Source organism: Cavia porcellus, unplaced genomic scaffold, assembly GCF_034190915.1.
Source record: "Cavia porcellus strain 051 isolate PalLab524CR breed Dunkin Hartley unplaced genomic scaffold, mCavPor4.1 scaffold_22, whole genome shotgun sequence".
NCBI lineage: Eukaryota > Metazoa > Chordata > Mammalia > Rodentia > Caviidae > Cavia > Cavia porcellus.
Window position 1 is genome coordinate 21,758,980 of NW_026947505.1, and position 23,733 is coordinate 21,782,712.

At 35.3% G+C, this 23,733-nt stretch overlaps 1 protein-coding gene across 15 annotated transcripts in view; it reads right to left on the reverse strand.

Moving 5' to 3' along the window:
* The window catches only part of Syne1 (spectrin repeat containing nuclear envelope protein 1), a 430,253-nt gene that overhangs the window by 280,201 nt on the left and 126,319 nt on the right, over positions 1-23,733 (reverse strand). For all 15 annotated transcript variants that reach the window (XM_063233318.1, XM_023564552.2, XM_013151061.3 and 12 more), the window contains 8 exons: positions 13,599-13,711; positions 12,889-13,057; positions 6,960-7,056; positions 6,217-6,419; positions 4,303-4,467; positions 3,679-3,831; positions 2,394-2,537; positions 91-264 (listed from right to left, as the gene is read on the reverse strand). In XM_063233318.1, the coding sequence (XP_063089388.1) occupies positions 91-264; positions 2,394-2,537; positions 3,679-3,831; positions 4,303-4,467; positions 6,217-6,419; positions 6,960-7,056; positions 12,889-13,057; positions 13,599-13,711 (1,218 nt within the window). The remainder of the gene's footprint in view (positions 1-90; positions 265-2,393; positions 2,538-3,678; positions 3,832-4,302; positions 4,468-6,216; positions 6,420-6,959; positions 7,057-12,888; positions 13,058-13,598; positions 13,712-23,733) is intronic.

The following is a 23,733-nucleotide window of genomic DNA, read 5'->3' on the forward strand; positions in this document are numbered from 1 at the left end:
TGTTTGTCCTAACTGAATTTCTGTTACTAAAAACAACTTCTCATCTTATTAAATGTGCTTTAAAATAATTACATCTTTGATTTTTTTTACCTGATGTTTTTGTTTAAAAAGAGCACTAGATTGGGCCTCATGCTCAAGAATTGTTATAATCTCATTGATTTTCCCAAGTGTGTCATAGAGAGATGTCATCTGCTTTTCTAATTCTTCCAGTGGAATCAACAGCTGCTGAGACTGATACAGGAGTGGTGAGCAATCGTCTTTGACCTTTAAAAACAGGAAGACAAAAGTTCCATGAAAACCATTAAGTGTTACAAACTAGGGGTGACGGGAGTAGCTCTCAGGTACATTTTACTTAGTGACACGGTTATTTGGTGCTTACAAATCTCTAAGGACATTTATTTATTAATATTCCCTCTGTCTTGTTAAACTTAGCCATTAATGAGAGAACTGAGTGCTTACAGAGTTATCTAATGAAAATTCATGTAAGTAGTCCATCTGGATAGCGCTTTCCCATTTAAATGATTGTTAGTGAGGCAGATGGCATCAAATTCGCTTCATAAACATAAAACTCATCTTTACATGGTCTTGAAGTCTAACCCAGACAGTTATGGATTATTATTATGTTATATTCATGGCCCCATGTCTTCAGGCCTTATTTTCACAAGCTCTCTGACGTGATGCTTGTGACCAGATACACTTGTAAATCCGCTGGCTCTCTCTTCCCAGATCCCTCTCTCCCTCTGCACATCTCTCCAGCTCTGGGTCTCACTACATTAACTTCCTACTCAACCCAAGTACAGGTATACACACTAATTTAATCATGGAGGGGTTTTCATGCTCGTGGACATCTCCCCAGTCTGAAATGGCCCCACCTGCCTACGCCCATGTCACACGGAATGCATGCCCGATCTCGACTGAAGTGGCCCAACCAGGTGCTTATTGTTCAATACATCTGCACTTGCTTCATAGTGAGGACATAAACTCTTGGAGTTAAAGAGCCCCATGAAATGTGTGCCTGATCACTTTCATGCTGAATTCCAAAAACTTGTGATCCTCCAAAAGCCTTCCAGCCCTTCCCGTTTTACCTGCAGTTGCTTCTAACTACTATTATCTTTATTCCAACCAATTAATACTTTTAAACAACCAAGGAAAGGAAGTTAATTATTATTTGTTAGACTGTGCCTTGCTTTTCATAAAATTATAAAGCCAACGGGGTGCCATATACACAGCAATACTGCAAAAATACTTTTTGATGGATGTAAATGTGTGGAGGACATTTTGTTATTGTGAAGTAAAAAATTAGAGATGCAGACATATTTTTGTGTTCTAAAATACATTGCTAAAATGATGAACTAACTTATCAGAAGAACTGTACTATTCCAATTACACTCTGCTACAAGTGGATTGAGCAAAATCAAGAGAATCTACTTGTGTATAAAATAAGTGTGTTTTATTTATCTTTTCCTGGATGCCAGTATTATCATGATTGTGTATTAATATTAAATTAAAATAATTCTAACTTTGTTAAAATAGTTATTAAAAATAAACTTTCTATGACATATTTTTCTTGACTATGCTCTTCCTACTTGCATGTTTTGAATTATCCTTTTCATTGATTCTCCACCACTGATTTTACTTATTTTTTCTATGTTTCCTTGCCTGTATAATAAAGACTTCTCCATTTCTTTTGTTTCCAGTTATAAGGTGTTTCTGTTCACTTAAATAACTATTCTTTGCTTTTACCAGAAATTAATTACCCAGTCTAAGTAGATTTTGTAAGCAATATCATTCAAAGTTTGATAGATATAAGCTCCCATGGAACTTCCAAAGGTCTTAAAGAAAATCCTTCAATGAAATTGGAAAGTTCTATGGTTAGTGTGTGTACTCATTTAGTTCCCTGCACAGAAGTGACACGATTGAATGTACGCTTAGCCTACAGTGAGCTCCTCAGGGTAAGAAGGTAGAATTTCCACTGCCTTGCCACTGTGCTAGCAGGAAATATAAATAAGCTTGTAGTGCTCGTGTATCAACTTTCAGTAAATTCTCATTAATACATGTGGTCTCCCTCTTATCATTTCCCCCTCCCTTCCTCATTCTCTCTCTCCTTCACATTTTCCTCTTCTCCATTTTATTTAAGTGTACCCAGGCACTATTAAAATATAGTTATTGCATTTCTAAACTAACAGAGGTAATATTTGGTGTGAACACCATAGTTTTGCTTTTAAAGTTCACGATAAAATTATTAAATGACAAAGTCACAAAACCAGGAGCACCAGTGGGACGAAAAGCATGATTTGTTGATGAGTAAACAATTTCCCCATGGGAAGGATGAGGCAGAAGGCAAGCTGGTGCTGGTGCCACAAAGTGTGGTGTGCATTGAGGCATTTTCATACCTTGGCAAGCTGCTCTTTGAGCCTGGACATGTTCGAAAACATCTCATTAGCTTCTTCTTGAGTGCTTTCTTTGGCAATGAGATGTGCTGTCTTTGTGATCATCTTGTACTGAGCATCCATCACAGGAATCCTCTGCTCAATATCCTGCATGAATCAGTGCAACAGCTCAATTAACACATGACACATTCTTTTAATTTTAAAATTCCACAGAAAGCAGAACAAAAATCAATATACATTTTCAACAATTCCATACTTGTAATACACTTTTAGAGATTCTGTCTTTCTTTACTAACAGAGAGGACTATAATACAAATAAATAAAAACCTCTCAACTGCCCTTTAAAAGTGAGAAGCATTTGGGCACAGTGGCACTCTGGGAAACTGAGGCAGTGTTAAACTTTGCCTGGGCAACTTAGCAAGACCTTTCAAAAAAATAAAATAAAGGGTTGGAGAAGAAGTTTAGTGTCAAGGCCCTAGATTTAGTCCCCAGCCCTACACACAAATAAAAAGACCAAATATCTTTGACATAGCAAAGATGATTTGAAGTAATCTTACACTTTCAAATCATACATTAATACTGAAGAGAAATACAGTATCATAAAAAGGCATGTTAACAGCATAGGGCAATTCAGACTTTAAAAGTGAAATACTTCTTTAAAAAGTAACATATTTTAATTGTATAAAACTTACAAAGTAGGGTTAGTAGTATGAAGAAATTTAAATTATAGTTTTTAAACAATGATAACCCAAACCAATATCTCATCTCTATACCATTATTAGTTTTTTCCTGTGTGTCTGCACTGCTAAATTAAAAACAAAAGGACGATAGCCTGGTTTTCTTTCCTTACTTAACTATGTATTGTAAAATCTTTCCATGTCATAAAATATCGTTCCACTATCAGTTTTCAAAACTAAATGCTCTTCAAAACACACGAATACAATAATTCATTCAAGGAATCCTTTCTTGTTTGAAGTGTCATCTGGAAGTGCAATTTATAGATGTCTCCCAGCTTTTCTAATACTTCCTAATTTTTCTTATGTTTTGTGATGTAGAAAAAAAAAGTTGAAAAAATATCTTTGAAGTTACTTTGTGTGATCAAAACGTAGTTTAAAAAAACTCCAGCCTCCTTGTACTTTTTATGAGAGGCATGAGTTGGGCGTGTGGGCCTGTCAAAATGATGTTTTAGAGGATACGGAGACAGCTTGTTTAATGATCTGAGAAACGCTGCTAATCTTTATTTTCACAATGGAGTAGGGTTTTCATTTTATAACCAAAAGCTTCTCACCTCTAAGTCTTGAATTAACAACTGGACATTAATAAAAGAGACTTCTAAAGGTTCAGCAAATTTCTTATGGGCTTCAGCTGCAAAATCTGAGAGCGTAGTGACATAGTCTGTGTATTCTTTCTTCATTCTGTCCATCTCATCCGCTCGAGCATACTGTTGAGGGAAGATGGGAAGAACAACATTTGAAAGCCATTACGCTGTGACTCTCGAAACCCACAATCTTCTTTTGACATAGTCTCATATTCTTGAATTGTTATATGGTAAGAAAGGCTCTAATTCCTGATGCTTATATTTAGATGAGTTTGAAGTAAGTCCAATTACTTTGAAAGAAAAAAAAAGGAACCAGCATAGAAATGAAGAACCATGATTTGAAAAGCGAATCACGTCGTATAAGTAGGCTCCATATGTCAACATGATCTTTAATCAGACTTTATACTTGTTATTCTCCTTCATTACAAATGGAAAAGAATGAATAATCAACTATAAAACAGACCAGCTTGGAGCACTTCTATATTCTGCCTGAAAAAGCTTATGCTATAGAAGTAAAATTGCCTCTAAGCAGACTGCTTTTCACCACGTTGATAACATATCCACATGCAAGGAACACAGGTTTGAAAGACATACTTGCTTGACTTCCATAAATAACTCCCTCCATCGCCCATTGAGTAGGAGCAATTGCTGCTTGAGGTCACGAGAAACCATCTCATCACAAGTTTCGATTAGAAAATTGCCAGCATCGTTCATAGCAGTGTGCTGCTGAATCCAGTGAGGTAAATTTCGGAAAAAGTCCTAAACAACAAAGAATGCACACTACTATAAACCGTAAACCAAATATTAGTAACTAATATGAAAGTGACCAGACTAGAATAAATATTTGTCTTCTAAAACTCATGCACAATTTAAGACCTTTTAAATGTCTTTCAAAACATAACTATTAATAAGTTAAAAATATAAACTAGAAATACTGAGTGCCTTTTTCTTTTTGCTGAGATGAGGGTTCCTTGTGTTACCCAGAGTGACCCTGAATTCCTGGGCTCAAGTGATCCTCTTGCTCAGCCTCTCAAGTGACTGAACTATAGATGTATGCTGCTGTGCCCAGCTGTGAGTGTCTTTTTATAAGAATATTTATGCCATAGCTTTTGCTGAAACAAAACATGATGATCATTCCTTATTTCATTTCACAAAAGAAAAAGAAAAACACATTTTAATCAGTCTCAGAGATTTTGCATGATATTCAGGGTAGAAAATACCTGTTCCAAGATCACATAAGAAGTTCACTGCATTGGAAAAATTTCTTAGAGATTTTAAAAATAAATTAGGGGCCAGTAACTTCTAATATCAAAATTTGAATATATATAAGTTTTTAATCAATAATTAACAAAATCATGGAGATAAATATAAAAGAAAAAATTAAATTAAATATTTAGATCAAGAAATTTTAATGTAACATCCTTTACTTGCTTAAGCATATACACTTATCAATAAAAATTTTCATCTCATTTCAAATTAAATACATGTGTTCATACATACATCACATACATCATAAGGATAGTTAAAACTCTATTTCATAAAACCTGTGTGGCAAAATTTACATTAACAGATTAGAAGACTTCTGTTTCTGTTGGTTATATTCCTTAGGATCAAACTGATAAGCATGATATCCACTAGAGTACTGATCAGAAAAGCCTAAATCTGAATGTGCACACGTAAAAGGTTTCCCTAGCTACACAAAGATATTTAATACATATGAATAAAGAATAGTAAAACGCTGAAAAGTGATACATCTACTTGTATGAGCAATCAAGGGTAAATCTGTCTTGGGCGGCAAGCAGTAATTCATTCTAACATACGTATTGTACTTCTTTATGGAAGCCTGATATTTCAACTTTTACATATCAAGTTACTTTCCATGTAAAAATACTGAGGTTCTATTAAGAAATAAACATGCAATTCAGTCCACTTCATTTGATATTTACATGTGACATTAAATACTAACTCACTAAAGTGCATATACATGTACTCTCGTAACAAGTGAAAAAAGAAATCTTATACAGAATGAAATCCTTGAATAAGGATTGATAAAATTTAAAAGAAAAAGAATATTTGATAGTCCAGTTGTTCAAATGGTGTGTTATCCCAGCGAGTCAGCACTACAGAATCCAAAACTGTTTCTGTCCTCTTAAATCAGGAAATCCACCCAGGATGGGGCCTTAGCCACCCGTCTTGACCGAGACACCTCGGGGAGTGTACAGCGCCCTCTGCTGCCTGCTGAATTTGGCGGATCTGCCAAGCTGACCTGCAATTACACTTCCGCATGCCTTTGAAAGCTAAACCGATCCAATAGGAAACTGCTTTAACAGAACCTTCACAGAACAAGTATATATTGGCCTAAAATAAGTTATTAGTTGGGAGTGCAAGTTTTCAGGCAAAGTGAGAAGTTCTGAGTCACACCTACAAATATATACGATTCACTGTGAACAAGGCTGTAAGAAAATCTAAACCAACATCACGTTTTTGCTTTTGTATGAAACAATTTACCTTTTTAGCATTTTCTGACTTATTCAGCATTTTTTCAGCATCCTCTAGCCAGGCCTGAAGACTAGCTACGGTGTTGCCATAGCGATCCCAGTTAGAGATCACCTCCTCTAGCATGCTCCTCACGCTCCTGACTTCCACTGAGAGATTCCTCCACTGAGCAGTGGTTTCATTCATGAATTTCATCACATTCTCAGCTTCCTCCACTGAAACAAACAGGACAAATTACAAGCCTTCTTTTGTGCTTAAAACTCTTTGTACCTTCTTTGTGTGGTCTTATCACTGGTGTACAGTAGCATCAATCACAAATGCTAGTTTATTCCTAACAAATACAACAGATGTATCTATAAATCTAAAATAAATGTACTTTAAAAATTGTGTCTTCAAAATAAGCTCTCATTTGCTTGATTATGATATTCAACTTATTGTCCTTTTGCTTTTAATTCTTAAAATTGAAAACTGTAATTTAGAAAAATGAATGCCTGTTTTGTTCTTTTCAAGATCTCTCTCTCTCTCTCTCTGTCTCTCTCTCTCTCTCAACACACACACACACACACACACAGTACGCAGGTTAGGCAAACTCAAGAGCACTGAATCTAGTAGGTTTTCTCCAAAGCCAATAGTATGGTTACACAGAGCTTTTACAGAGAAGAAAACTGATCTTATCACATAGATATCTGTAGGTTCTAAATTCTATTGCAGGCAAGAGTGCAGCAAATTCTGAAACATCTACTTTAATATCTTACCTGAACCATCTGCTTTAATATACATCTCAGCTGTCTGCTTCAAGATCTGATATGTTACTTCATATTGATCAAAAAATTTGCTATTTTCTATAAAAGACTAGAAAAGGAAAAATGGTTGGTTAAACAACAGTAACTAGGCTTGCACAGAATGCCAAAATCAACTTTGTTTTGTAAAAGTCTCTGAAAATTTTACCCAAATTAGTCGACTTCACTGTTCTTGAAAAACTAAAATTATCTCCACTGCCACATATAACCTAAAATTATTCTGATAAGAAAATTGTTTTTATACTGTCAATTCTAATTCAACACTTGATTGAGACAATATTCTATTTCTTTACCACCCAAGGATTCGCTTTCTGTGAAGAAAAAAGTTCAGAGAACTTGGGCCTAATATTTAGAAAGCACTAAATTTGGAGGAACATTTTAGCATTCCACTGTGTGCAAGCTGTGGGAGTCTATTATTCTCTGAGTATTCATCCTGGTAAGTGACTTCCTTGAGGAACTCTGGATCTTAAATAAAGGACAGAGCACAAATGATTTCCTTAAAATAAAAAGTAAGTAGAAAATTTTAAATAATCGTATATGACACCCATATTATCAGAGGTAACATGTTCAATTATCCAGCATAAAAATTACAAGATATGATATATATACATACATACATTTCTGTGTATAATTTACATACATAGTGGCATCACTATCAGAAAATGGATACAGTGAAATTGAGAACATACACAAAACATTCTTGGATACATATTATTGTTAAGGCCAAAAATGTAAAACAACTTCTTTTCAAAGCTTATTCTTGTACATACAGTAGAAAATTAACGCAATTATAGTTAACACGTCACCAAAGACTCTTCAGGGTTTTTTTATAGAGTTTTTTAAACTTTAAAACAAAAAAAAAAAATAAAAACAATGGTACAAAATTTCAAAACAAAATAATAGATTAACAATGATGAATGTATTGTGTATTATTATCTTCAGAGTAGTTGCTCAGATCACATGATGAGCTAATACAAATTAGTAGTATGACTGTCTCCTACACACACACACACACACACACACACACACACACACACACATACACAATCTTTTCCTTTCTTTTCTCTTTTGCCCCATCCCAGGTGTACTTTTCTTTTGAATAGTTTCTTCCTCTTTCACATCTATTGTACATTTTGGAGCTTATTTACTCTTTCAGTTTTGTACACTAAAGAGACAATACAATGTTTACATACGCCAGTCTGATTTATTTCACTTAACAATATGGTCTCAAGTTGCATCTGTTTATCTATAAAAGCCTCAAGTTTATTTTTCTTTACAGCTGAGTAGTACTTCATTATATAAAAATCCCATATCTTTTTTTATGCATTCCATGGTTGATAGGCATTTGGGTTGTTCCCAAGGTTTAGCTATTATAAATTGTGCTGCTATAAACATGGGTATATAAATAATGCTGCGGTATGAAGTTTTCAATTCTTCTAGAAAAATACCCAGAAAAGGAATAGCTGGATTGAATGGGATCTCCAAATCTCGTTTATTTTGAGGAATATTTATGCTGATTTCCACAGTGGTTGTACCATTCTACACTCCCACAAACAGTGAAGAAGGGTTGTTTTTTCCCTACATCCCATAAGTATTTCTTATTGGTTGACTTCTTGATAGCCATTTTTTTAGGTGAGATAAAAAATCTGTTTTAATTTGCACTTCTCGAATGACCAGTGATGTTGAATGTTTTTTCATGTATTTATTTGACATTTGTATTGCATCTGAGAAGTGTGTATTCATCTCAGATTCATTCATTTAGTTTTTTTAAATAATGTATTCCTACTATTTGAATCCATTAGAAAACTTGATAGATGTTACTGTTATAAAATTTAAAATTAGCCTTTATAAACTAGCTGAAGTCTTGTATAGTATGCTGATGATGCTTAATATGGAGACACAAAAGGCTGTGTGCAGGTTGAAATTTTACACATTCAGTGATTTCATAACATTCATAGATTTTTTACTGATATTTACTATGTTTCAAGATAAAAGTTAAATACATTATATGTGTAGCAGACTGTGGACCATTTCATGTTTATAAATCATTATATTCTTCAGGGAATACGAAAGCTGTGAGTTACATGGGATGAGAAGTTCCACAATCAACAATTTATTCAATAACTTCAATAGACTTTTGTCCTTTTTGTTTAAGACCAGAGTAAGAAAATAATATTCTGACTAACTCCTTATTTATTTTTATGTCATTTTTACTGCCCAACTAGTGAAAGAGCAATTTACTGGAATTTAAATGGTGAATAATTTAACCAACAAGCAAATCCTGATTTGGTCAAAAGTGAGAAATGCCATCTAATGTTTGCAATGCTGTTAAGAAATTGAAGAAATAATTATATTTGATGAATTTTAAGACTAGTTTATGTGTAGCCTTGGTACAAATTTCAAGAGGCCAAAAGAAAAACAATTGTTCTAAGTGGCACAGCAATGGAAAAAGTACCTAGGGAGACAGAAAGTCTTAATAGACTTTTATGCAGTGGTTTATAAATTAATTGAAAATGAGTAAGAGAGAAAAGCTTACTTCCAGATACATTTTTGGTCCAACAGCTGGGGAGATTGGAATATTTTTAAAATGTTGCAGGATTCATTAAAGTATTTTTGAGTTTTCCTATTTTGAAGACTAGGCAAATGATTTTCTAAAAAGGTAAACAGTATTATGAGTGTTGTTGCTGTTCTTATTGTTTTCAGCACTGGAGATGGAACCCAGGGCCTCTGAAATGCTTGGAAGCACTCTACCACTGAGCTACACTCCAGTCTCTGACTTATTATTTTAATTCTTATTAGTCTATGCAATTTGCCTTCCCCTTTTCTGCTGAATATGGAGTAAATCCACTTTGTATATGACTTGTATGTTAGAACCACCTCACCAGAATCACTAAATCTCCCTCCTTTTAACTGTAATCTACCTAACAATACATCTCCATAAAAGTGAAAAGGTAATTACAAAGGTATGCTTTAAATCATAATAAAAAGACTTTATTTTTTTCCAAATTAGTCTGAACTTGGATACCAAATTCAACAAATAAACTTTGTCAATTAGGCAACTTTTCAAATTGATGCTACTACAAGAAAAATAAGATACATATTTGGCACCAAATTCAAAATGTTAGCAGAAATAACTAAATTTCTATTTTCACGTAAATACAAAGCTCATCAGTTTCATTTGAAGGAAGCTAACAGTTAATTTAAGATTTTTAAAATCAGTTTTTGTGAGTGTTTCATTGAGACTGTCTACTTGAATGTCTACATGTAACTATAAATAAAGTAGTTACAAATAATAAAATAAATGTTTGCATCACTTTTGTTGCTCTCATACGGTCCATAATTCCAAGAGTTCTTCTTTTCTTTTATATAAATGACTGAAATATCTTACTGTCTTTATAGTAAAATCCAGGCTCATGCTAATTATCATGGCCATTGTCAACAATCGACAATTCTAGCAGCAGGAATTAGTTGATCACATTTTGATTTGCGCTAAAGTATGTAATCTCTTATCAAGAGCATGTGGCCTAACCGAATCCATTGCAAGTATTCCTGAAGTATTTTTAAAGAGTTTGTAAGCACTCTGTCACTCAGTGGCTGCATACCCAAGGTAGGAAGCACATTCTCTAACTAACTCTTAAAACTATATTATCAGTCTTTTTTATAGATGATAAAGGTTGAGTTGAAAATTTAGATTAAAGAAAAGATAATCAGAGATGAACTAAAAAAAACCTCAGGGAAGACTCTTAAGTCTTCTGAAAATTGAGTTATCCATAAAGTCACAGGGGTGGTACAGTGGCTGAATCATGACTTGAACACACTTCTCTGTGACTGGTGGCTGGTCTTTAACAATTCATCCCTAGTCCTATGCCATATGGTCCCTAGGGCATACATAAAAGTAGTGGCCAGTCTACCATGTGTAACAATAACACCCAGTCAAATCGACTAATATTAAACAGAACTAATACACATGTGCACAACACTTCCTAGTTTATGAGGATGTGAGGTGTTTTATTATATTTGGTCTTTTGCAGCAAACAACTTCCATAAACTGTTTAGACTGTAAGATTCAGTATTTGCACATAAGAGGTTCAGCCTCTGACTCTACATCATACCAACTGTGTGACCTGAAACAAGTGACTTGGACTTTCAAAGCCCTGCTATTTCCGTGGTTTCGTCACAGGGTAAAACCACGCCCAGACCATAAGTCCACTTAGATGAAAAATGAAACATGTAATACCCCACAGTTATTAAATTTAAAGTTATTAATTAAATTTAAAGTTATTAACCCCACGGTTATTAATTTATTAAACAAAAAGATACATTTAAACCCTTTGTGGAAAAGAAATATGTATGATAAGTAGTTATTTCACTAGAGAGTGAAAGGTCATTAAAATGCTGTGCATAAAGGGTGATTAGTAATTTATAAATAATGAATAAATAATAGTGAAAGTTACAAATCAGTTTGAAATTAGCAACTTACTAAACTCTATAACTTTATGAAGTAGGGAAGATGTACTGATGTTTTTATCGTTAATAACAATTCTCTTTGTGTCTGTTTGAGAGGGTTGAAAAGAATTATTAACATTCTTGTATTAGAATACTAATCTGGTAAAGCAGTCCTGTTAAGTATTTAAATCTGATTGGCTGTTCTTAAATAGCAAGAACAAAGAATGAATCTTGTGTAATTAACTACGGGGCTCAGGGTGTATCACTTAATGTGACTAAATTTGAAAATATAAATGCATATCTGTATTTAACATTCAAGGGAGCGGTGTAATTGCTTGATATTTTTAAAAATGAAAAAAATAGATTTTCATTGCTTTTTAAAATAACTACAAATTAATAAAAGAATCTATCATAACCAGTTTTACCTTTTTTGGCAAGTGATTCATGGTCAAATTTCATGAATCTAGAGAAAAATTTACTGTAAATCAATTAAAATTTTTATAACATGTTGTTATCATGTATTTAGAAATTCAAGTGCAAAGGAAGCAAGACTATGGTTCTAAGAAACTCATAAATATTTAAACACAACCATTATTGAGCCATTGTCACTACTCAAGGTTTAGAAAGTTTATCAATTTATTATTTGGAATTTGCATTAAGCAAGTGAAAAAATAAAGGACTGAGATGCTCTATTACCATTTGTTTTTATGAGAAAACTTACGTTGCAGATAAACTTGGGGGCAGTTTAATTGTCTCTGATGGAATCAACTGCCTTTTTCAAGTATGACACAGGAACCACATGTAAATGGAGCTTCTGGTCACAGAGCAGCCTAATTCATTATGGGGAGATATTATCCTATATAGTATAGGATTACCTAAAAAAACTATCTCCAAACATTAATTAATCTTTAAAAAGTAACTGGATACAGAGAGACTCATAGACAAAAATTTTACCCTGTCCAGGTACACATTAGGGGGAATGAAGCTCAGGAAATGGCCAGGAAAGGGGCACATTGGAACTAATCTAAAAGTAGGTGGCATCCATTTGAATAACATAAAACTGTTCAAAACTGTTCAAAATGAGATTTCAGAAGACATAAAGGTAATTTTTAAGTATTGTAATCTATTTTCAAAAGGGCAATTGAATTCCAGTTACAAATGTGGGTATGCAGTGCAAAAACTTTTTTTAAAGTAATAAAGACCAGTCAAGCAGCAAAAGCCTTCCAAACCAAAGGTTTTTCAAATTCAAATCCTAAACAACACAGGTTTGTAGTTGAGATGATTGCAAAAAGCTTATATCCTAGGTCTAAGCCATCTACACACTGGTATCTTTATAGTTAAATTCAAGATTAAAATATTAGCATCAACCAAACTGGTACATGTACAATGCTACATCTATAGGTCATCTGATTTCCCCATCAAAACACCAGGGACTTACAATGTAGTTTTGCAGAAGCAGCTCCACTGACTCCCGTCTCCCATACTTGATGATCCATGATTTCAGCTTTGACTCTGCAAGAACCAGCAGGGAGAGCAGGCGGTACTTTAATTCTAGAAATTCCATTTTTCTTAAGTGCAACGCTGATGTGGAGGAAACAAACTGAAACCTAGAAATAAAACAGGGAGAATTTACAGCATGTAACTAATAGTAACAGAACGATGCTTGCTCAACCTGTTACATTCAGCCTTAAATATCATGCAGCCACAAGGTCCTCTAAACTCTGGCTGATTGCTCTCTGGGCATCCCGAGTCCTTTTCTAGCTCTGGGTTTAAAGGCAAAGCATTATTGACTAAAGTCTTTGATTTAGTTCTCTCCCCTGCCAACACATCTCTCATCTGTTTCTTTTATAAGCTGTTTTTGCAATATTACATAATGTTCCCTACAGTACTGAATAAAAATACAGCCTATGAAGAAACCATTCCTGTGATTTCCAGGCTGTGGGTACATTCAGGCTCACTCTTTGCAGTTAATAATATATTAGCATATTGGCATTCTTAGCTTATGTCATGGGGATCCACTTTTCATTTACCAAACATAGACATCTCTGAACAAGACAACAAGCAAGCCATTTAGAGGAAGAGGAAGATAAAAAGCATCCACACAGCTATTTAAAGAGAGATTGCATACAAATGCAGACATTCTCTTACCTCTCAGCCATGTCCTCTAATTGGTCAGGTGGCACCGGGATCCCGTTAACAGACCTCGTCTGGTAGATTTCATGGAATGCTCTTTTGTGGGCATCTGTATTTTGAAGCAGATCCTAACATACAATTTTTTAAAAATAAAAAAATGAGGAAGCATTTTCACAGAAGGCTGGGAAGCATAATTTTCAGCCTGCACTGATGAGTCAATGTATTCCACAGTTTGATCCTGCTGCCACATTCACATGCAGCCTTGTGCCTATCTTGGGCTTTTACCTTGAGCAGGACCTGGTACTTGTACAGAAGACATGCTGCTGGAACCGGGTCTGATAATTATGGCACCTTTGAAACACACATGACACTTGCATAGCAGTGCATTCAGTCATTTTAAAGGTACACGATTCAAAGAAAAATCTAATTATTGCTACAAACAATGATTTCAGTTATTTTTCCCCTTCCTACATTTTGGCTATTGGTTGTTAAAAGCTTATAACTAAGCCCAAGAAATTTAACCCTTTATGGTAAAGGTATTAGGCTCTGTAGTTTTAGTTTAAATGCATGCAGGATGCTTTGCTACCATGTGAAGTAAGCCAGTTAGATTAAAATATATTTTGAAAACATGCTTTTGCTTAGAAAATTTTGTACAAGGTCCCTTGCAAAGCACAATGGAAAAATCAAATGTGATGATTACACATATTTTTGATCAACTATATAAACTCTTCTATTAATTTATATGAGCTCATTTGAATCTTTTAATTTGTGTTTTTCACAAATTCTTATAAAATGACATATATATTTAATAATCTCAAACCAGTTTCTCAGGAAGACAGGAAGGGTAAGGTAACATTAGGTAAAATTAATATTGCTTTCCCAAACCAGGATTTAGTGGGTAAATTGGATAAAAGAGAAGCAAAAACAGCCTAAAATGAGACACACTTGAAGAAGGATTTAAATAAATATTATAGATTAGAATGTTGAGCCCGGTATGCATTTGTCCACATAAGTGATTGCCTAATGTTGAAAATATCTTGGTCTAATTATATCTATCCTGTTATATTTTGGTATGGGCGCATTTTGACCTCTTTAAACCAGCAAGTGACTAACACATATGTGTATACACAAGTCATCTGTGCTAGATGGAGGGTCTCAGAACCAGCCAATACCTGACCACAGGAGGACAGAGGGCAAGGCTTTCCCTCAGAGCACCTGTTTGTGGCAAATACTTAAATTACTACTTCCCTTGTTACATCTGGGCACACTTCTGTAGCTTTTAGTTTAGGCTGAAACTTCCCAAAGTGACTGGAAGACAAATGTGAAATATAAGCACAGCCAGCTCTGATTTTTATACCTAACAGTATTTAGTTATATATGCATTGCACAAAGTCTCTATAAGTAGTCAGAATAAACAAAAGCATGTTCAAACACAGGATGAAAGAATGTCTACGGCTGACACAAAATTACTAGTCCCCTGGAGAGGCCCTCTCACTGTCAAACAGCAAAATGCTGAGCAAGACATGAGTGTAATTTACTTTGTTAGATCATAGGAGGTCAGTAAAAGCTTTAGGTTTTCTATTCTTAGTAAAATATGACCCAAAACTGGATCATTGGCCTGTGAGCAAAACACACTGAAAATAGGCCAGGCTGCTCTGGTCAAATATTTCTCTATTGCAGCAGAAGACTGGGGTTTTAGAATACAAGCAAGACACTGAACCTGGAACTCCTCTGTGTAGCCAGAATCCTCAGTGAGACTTAATGTGGCCCAGTTGGCAGCTAATATAGTAACAGGGAGACAAATATCATCAACCACAGGAAATAAACCGTAATAAGTGGGAGGCAACACAAACAGCTGTGCCTGGAACTCAGTTCACGGTGGTAGCAAAGTGTCCATGATATAATTCTGGACAACAGTGGACTATAAACTGGAAGAAAAGAGGAGTTCTTAATTCTTACATTGATTAAGAAGAGAAAGTCAAGATATTGATTCACTTTCAATTCTGTTAAACGCCCACAGCCAAAGTTAAAAGATAGACTGTACAGCTGGAATATATAACTTTCAAGAAAAAATTATGGAAACACTATGAAATAAGGAGAAAAACTATGAAGTAAGAGAAACAAACTAGCAAACAATACTTCCTCTTGCAATGTATAAGCAGGGGAAAAGTAAAAGAAAGAAAATGGAAAAACAGGAAGCAATGAGATAATAAATGTAAATTCAAAGATACCGTATCAGCATTTATAGATAAATGTGAGTGATGCATAAATTTATTAGTTAAAAGATGGAGAGTTTCAGATTTTTGCCAGAAACTAACAGAATATCGTTATCTGCTTTTTATAAGATGAACCTAATCACTAAGAAGATTAGAAATGAATAGAATGGAAAAGAACATATGAGGTAATATTAACTGAGAGAATACTAATATCAGATGAAACAGATATCAAAAGAGAAATCATTAAAATAATTAATGGTTTAATGATGAAACTTTCAACTTACTAGAAGACACATTAAACCTCCACGTAAGGATACCTAGTAAGCTTCAAAATACAGGAAGCAAAAACTTGTAAGAAAGGGAGTGATGGGAAAATCCTCTTCAGTGAAAGAATTATCACCATAGCTTTCCGTGGCTAGAGACGGAACAAAGGAGCAAGTAGGCTACTTGGGGAGGACAGGCAGGAGCTCTGAGGAGCTCTCCTCAGTCCCTCCCATTTATTCTGAGTGGACAGAAGCCCAGGGGGAGTTTTGAGCAAAGCAATGACATGACCTAAATTGTAATTTGTTTGCTTTTATTTTTGACTCAGGATTTCTCTTTGTAGTCCAGACCACCCTTGAACTCCATGGCTTGGATTTGTGATCTTTGTGCCTCAAGCTCCCAAGCGCTTGGATTACAGGGATCACCTTGTTGTGTGGAATTTTATTTTTTTAATTTTAAGTGCATTGTTACAGATTAGATATATATAATGATATATTTATAATAGGAAACTTGTTTTAAAAAGATTATCACGAATATTCTACTGAAAGCATCTTGTCTTTGAGTGCTTTGGCTTCCTAGACAATCCCTTGACAGATTTCCTTCTGCCTTCTTGGTTGCACCTTTTTAGACTTTTGCTGGTTTACTTTCTGCACTCTGATGTCTCACAAAGGCACAATCTTTTATCCTTTCCTCTTCACTTCTTTCCTCACACTTCACAGGGACTGTATTTTTATCTCTAGCCTCTACTTCCTTCCTGAGCACCCATGTTTTACCTGCCTACTCCACTTGTCAGCTCGGGTAAGAAAAACACTCGTTGTTCTCCTGCTCAACACCTGATCTTTATGTTTCTTCCACTGTTTCCCCATGTCTGTTGATGGAGATTGCATTTTCTCAGTTTCTTAGCTCCAACATAACAGGGTTATGACTCCTCCTTCTTCCTAATCAGTATTTAATGCTGAAAACTCTGACAGCACTACCCTCACAATGAATCTGAGCACCTAACAGCTCAACAGCCATCATGCTGGTCCAAGACCTCACAGCATCCTGGCTTCTACCCTCCATGTCTGTTCTCCTATGGAAGATTGGGGAAACTCTTCCTTCTTTTGATAGGGAAATGGAAGGGAGAAGATGATTAGGACATAACAGAGCAGATTAAGAATGCCAAAGTCCAAAGAAGGAAAGTAGGAAGGTCTGAAAAAAATATGAGGAAAATATAGGGAATTAATACAGGCACAGAAAAGATTACAAACATAAAAATAGTATGTTGAACAATTTATGTTAATAATTTTGAAGATAATCGAAAGTATATGTGCAAGAAAAGCATCAATTATCAATATTGAAAATTAAATTTTTAAAATTTAAAAAATATTTTATGTATTAGTAAGTGTTTATGAGACATAATGAATAGATTTCACCATGAGGAACTGTGTACAAATACATGTCACACTTTAATCCTCCTCACTTCCGCTTCCTCTCGCATCCCTCTCGTCTTTCCCATTCCACAGATGCCCTTCTCATCTCCACAAAATCTACCCACTTCTTTCCTGTCATATGTCTTTTATTTTGCTCTTTAAATTGTTTATACTATGAGTATTGCATATAAGAGAAATCATGTAATATTTAATTTGTGTTTGATTTATTTCATTTACTATTATGTTCTCAAGGTGTATCCATTTTCTTACAAATGACTCAAAGTTATCTTACTTAAGACTGAACAGTGTTCCCATATACATGGAATTTTTTATTTATCTACTGGTGGACCTATAAGTTGCTCTAAGATTTAGTTATTATGAGCTGTGTATCTGTAAACACTGACCTAATTAAAATTTCAAGAACCTGAATGATGGCAAAGAGCAATTCTTTTCTATACAGAAAAAATGGCAAGTACAGAAAATTAATATGATGTAGAGTTAACAAAAGTGATGGTTGAAATGTATTAAATGCTATAAATAAACATGACATAGAAGAGGGAAAAGTAAGTTTCAGAAACTTGTAATTTCAAAACTACAGAAGTCGCCTAGGAGGGACTCTTTCAGTGATGGACCAAAGCGGAGGAAGAAAGAAATTCGAGTATCAATGAGACCGAACACCTGAGAGGGATGGCAAGGAAAAGGCCTGGACATGAAATGTTTTGCTATTTGATGACATTTTGCTAGAGAGGTTTGGGTGGTAACTTACTTTAAAGTGGAACAGAATCTCATATGCTCTGTGCTTTTTACCTTCTAACCTAATGTACTTATCACGCTTATCTGCAAGACAAGTTATTTAAGGGCAAGATAGTTTCTGCTTTGCTTATGGACATATCACAAATATCTAGAACACCACTTCACATGTAGCAAGTGATCAATAAACAGATTTTGAAAATCCAGGAAAGACTAGAAAGGCATAGATGTAATGTAGGGAAAAAAATTAGGAAGAAGAAGTGAAGGAAGAATTTCAAAATTACATCTCAAATGTCCCCAAATACGTTACATGTTGTGGGGCTTTTGGAAGGCGATTGGATCATGGGGGTAATCTCACCATCAGCAGATTAATCCACTGATAAATTCAGAGCTGAGTGTTGCTAGGACGGACCTGGGGGTAGAAGGCCATTACTGAGAGGCTTAACCTGAAAGGTTAATCTCCCTCCCTGGCTCCTTCCTTCTCCCTCTGCTTCTGGGTCACCGTGATGTGAGCAATTTTCCTTTACGAGTCCCTTCTACCATAATCTTACTTACTGCCTTGGAGCCAACTGACTATAGATTGAATCTGTTAAAAGCCACAAGCCAAAATAATTGTAGGTGTTAGGTATTTTGTTGCAGTGACAAGAAAATAACTCTGACACTGAAATAACCAGATGAAATTCTCTTGATAGGTCGGGAAAGATTAAGATTGAGCAATGGGCATAAGGGTGGAGAACAAGTGAATCCTGATCAGCTTGGCATGAGTGCCACCATGATGGGAAACTTGAAAGGACTGGGCTGTGCAGAAAATAGGAGGAGAGAATACAGATAATTTTTTCAAAGAGTTTTTCTGTAAAAGGATAGAGGAAATTTGGACAATGGCTGGAAAACTCATGAGTAGTAAGAGACTTTTAAGATGAGAGAAACAGTGCATTTGTACGGGCATGGGAAAAATACAATGGAGAGAGATGGAGGGAACAAGTCAAATGGAGAAGACTGACAGGAATTTTTTGTGGAGGGAAGAAGGATGAGATCTGGTGCACATGTAGAGGGGTTGGACCGAGCGGGGAGCCAGATGGTTCATCCATAGTAACAGAAGCAGAGACCAACTATTCAGGCACAGATGATAGTAGGTGGGTTGATGTGGTCGTGGGAGCATATGGAAACCCTTTTCTGACTGCTTCTATTTTCTCAGAGAAATAGGAAGCAGTGCCATCAGCTGAGACTGAGAATGGGGAGGAGGTGTGGAAGATTTAAGGAGTAGAGGTATGAAATAATTGTTTCTGAAACAGAAAGAGATAGAATCGGGAAATCCTGATGACTACCAGGAAGCAGGAAGGGCACAGTTGAGTGAGTCATGGTACCTGGATATAGGATGTGGGGGCTATTTCTCCAGCCTCAGTGGCTGCCTGTGTGTGGGCATGAACCAGGCAGAGGGTGGGCACTAGGCAGTGCTGTGTGTTCACGAGGACAGTAAGCCAAAGGGTATGCACAAGGCAACTGACAGTGTGTGCAAAGGGCAACTTTATAATCACTAAATTTGGACAGGGAATGAAGAGGATGCGGTGCAGTAAAAGACAAGAGGATTGGTTGGTTCTAAGAAATCAAGGTTAGAGAGTTTGATTCTTGACCAAGTAACTACAGAGAGTTTACGAGACTGGTGAGATTTGTTGTAGGCTGTGACTGTGGAGTAGGGAGCAAAGTAGGGTATCGAATCATGGTGGGAAGGAGCGTGCAAGCACTGAGAGGATAGAATACCACAAGGATCGTTTATTAAGTACTGAAAGCATCAAACGTTATGATACACATCATTCCCCAGGAAATAAAATCAAAGAGGGAGAGAAAGTTACCAAGGTTAAGTCAATAACTTCATAATGATTAAAGCAGTGGAGTCAGTCGCCATTCTCACAAGACCTTAAAGCCCTTGGAGGACTGACCAAGAAAGCAACAAGCCATCCTCCCTGGTAAGCGGTGTGAGCAAGGCATGGGCGCGCCAGGGAGAGAACAAGTCAGTGTCTTCCATGAGCCTACCGGTGCACAGGCTGAGAGTCCAATGTCCCGTGGGCCTCCATGCCCCTACCGGCCTTAGCAACTGGATGGTTTAGAGGTCAAGCAGACTTGATAGCAGCTAAGGTACATAAAGCAACTATCTGCTTGTATTGTTGGGTTGATTATGCTGACCTGGGTCCTGAGTTCTGAGCATCTTTTTGGAGGATGACAGTATGCAATATCGCAAATATGAGGGATTTCCTTCCGTCTTGTCTTTGAAGGCCAATATTGTTTTAATTGTTTTGCTTTGTTCTGATTATTTTGCTCTATTCAATATTCTGTTTTGATTGGCTTTATAGTATTCTGTTTTTGGTCTGATTTTGCTGTACTGATGGAATGGACAACTATTGTGAAGATAACAAGATATACTATGGAACCTATTATTGTTATCCAGGTATCCTGCTCTGAAGTTCTGTACCAGTTTCACTGCATTGTCTTCATTGGCTTTGTTCTGTATTATTTTATTGCATTTTGCTATCTTTAAAATTAAAAAAGTTATTAAAAGAGAACTTAAAGCCTTACTTTGCCAAAGCAATATGGTAATAAAAGAGTGTAATCACTCCTCATGTGCTATATGTAACAACTTGTGGACACACAGTGCTTAAAACAACTGAAATGATCACCATGTGTCCTTGGCAATGTTGCTTAATTTCTCTATGCCTTCAGGTTACTCATGTCTAAGATCACGTGAATAGCAATCTCGTATCTGTCATGCTAAATTTTCAGCAAAAGTGAATACTAAGGACTAAAACATGGTGAAATTTTTCCTAGTAGTTAGCTGTGGTTGTGGTTATCTTTATAGAAACCTGAGTACTGGGGTACCTGGAAAATAGAAAGGATAATACACAGATGCCTTGCTTTGCAGAATGAAAGTGTTCTGACATACGTGTAAGTTAACTTTCAAAAGCAATGAGAAAGAAAGACTGACATTCCTTCACAAAGCAAATCCTTTGAAATACATATTTAAAAATTACGTAAGAGTAATTTGCAACAACTACTTATGAAGAGCTTAAATTGTGCTTTAAAAAAACAAAAAGAGTAGAGAAAACCAAACATTCTATATTTTATGGTATATTTGTTGTTGTTTTTTATTTAAAGAGAAAGAAACAAAAAATACACGGAGATAAAAAAGGGTAGAAATAATACAGAATTACAGAAAAATAAATGGTAAGAAATCGCCAGTTGATAAGTTACATATTGTCATCTTAGAAATAGCTGTTCAGGTTACAAAATTAAAGTATGTAAAATGACATTCAAAGAGTGACACTGCCAACAGTTCTGCTCAATGATCTAACAAGAATTTAATAATATGGTTATCAGTCCTACACACTTGTTTTATATCTTAAAGAAGGTAAGATCAATCATATCAAAACAGAAGTAAACAGTTTAAAAAAAAGCAATTTAAAGAAATACAGATTTCAAAGTAAGTCCACTGGAGATCTTCACTGTCTATCTAATTGTCTCTAGTTTCTTCCTAATAGTTGTCCCCATCTTCACACACATTAAATACATACTGCATATTATAGAACTAATCAGATCATTACAGGATGATGAAGGCTTTTTAGGTCTTCAGATCTGACATTGGGGAAGACAATAATAACTACCATCGCATTTCTCATTCTCTTCGTAGTAGCTGTCCTTATCTTTATATATGCTGATATTGAACTTAAGAGACTAGACTAATATCACCCTGATCAGTGAATAATAGTATTGCTAGATTTTATATCATAATGCTACAAAATTAGCATTGGATTTCTTAGTGTCTCTTCTTCTTCAGAGTATCTATTCATTACATATTGCATTATATAATCTGTTCCCGTAAATAGTTTTTTTAAAAAAATCTTCTCCCTGATCAGTGAATAATAGTATTGCTAGATTTTATATCATAATGCTACAAAATTAGCATTGGATTTCTTAGTGTCTCTTCTTCTTCAGAGTATCTATTCATTACATATTGCATTATATAATCTGTTCCCGTAAATAGTTTTTTTAAAAAAATCTTCTCATGCGTGAATTTCTACATGTATATCTATCCTCTCTGTATTATAGGGGAAAACAAATCATAACAAGACAGCAAAACAAATTCCTAGAAAAACATGCAGTGAAAAAGACACATAAGACCACAATATTAGGTGATCTACCGTAGTTACTATGCTTTCTCTTGTTATTTTCCATAGTCTTGTCCACATCATCGGGCTTAATATAGTTGAACATAGTATTACCTAGCTATTTTTATAATAACACAACTTTGAAAACATTGTAGGACTTGAGAGCTGTTAATAATTAATACTAGTATGGATATCTTTTATATCATGTCATCTTCAGAGTAGTTGCTTCTACTTTTAGGATTGATACTATGAAGCATATCAAATTCAAATAAAATCAGCCAAGGCAAAACCGCGGTCGTACGAATCGAATTCAAATAAGATCAGTCATAGTAAGACAATATAAGTCGTACAGGATTTCAGCTCAAGTTAATAGGAAATTAAGGATAGTTACCATGGTATAACCTACTATGTTTGGGTCAGATGTCTCTGACCTCAAATCCAATATGAGTGGACAGACCAGAACAAATTAAATTCAAACTAAACAGGGCAATAAGACTACTGTGATTTTAAAATCTTGATACACTATTAACAATGACCTCTGCCTTTTTTTGTAGTGTATCAAAGCTATCTATACTAAGGCCTATAGCTTACCGTCTCTGCCTCATGTCTGCTACTCCACTTTACTGCTATAATTTGTCCACCTTACTCCCTCTTTCCACAGTCTGCCCCATACACTGAGGCCTCTCTGCCACTGTTGCTGGAATGCTGGTATCCCTTCTTCTCTTTCCCTGGAATGTCCTTCAGCACTCTCTGTAGGGTTGGGTTGGTGGCCACGAACTCCCACAGTTCCTCCGTGTCTTGGAAGCATCTTATTTCTCCATTAATTTTGAGAGAGAGTTTTGATGGGTATATGAGTCTTGGTTGCATATTTTCTTTCAGCACTTGGAATATTTCTTCACATTCCCTTTTTGATTTAAGAGTTTGTGTTGATAAGTTTGTTGTTATTTTGGTAATTTTTCTGTTGTAGGTAACCTGCTTTTTTTCTCTGGCTGCTTTTAATATTCTGTTCTTTTGTTGGATTTCTGGAATCTTGATTATTATATGTCTGGGTGTAGATCTGTTTTGGTTGTAGGTAGCTGGTGTTCTGTATGCCTCTTTTATCTGGGTATCATTTCTTTTTGCTATACATGGGAAATTTTGCTTTAATATATCTGTGAATATTCTTTGTATTTCATTTTTGGTTGCTCCTGCTTCCTCACTCACATTCTTTATCCTTAAGTTATGTATCCTTTTGTCATCTTCTAGCCTTTGAATTGTTTCTTTCTGGTTCCTTGTTATTTTTAAGAGGTCTTTTCTTTCATGATCATATATGTTAAATCTCTTCAAGTTTCAAAAGGCTGACTTTAGTTTCTGT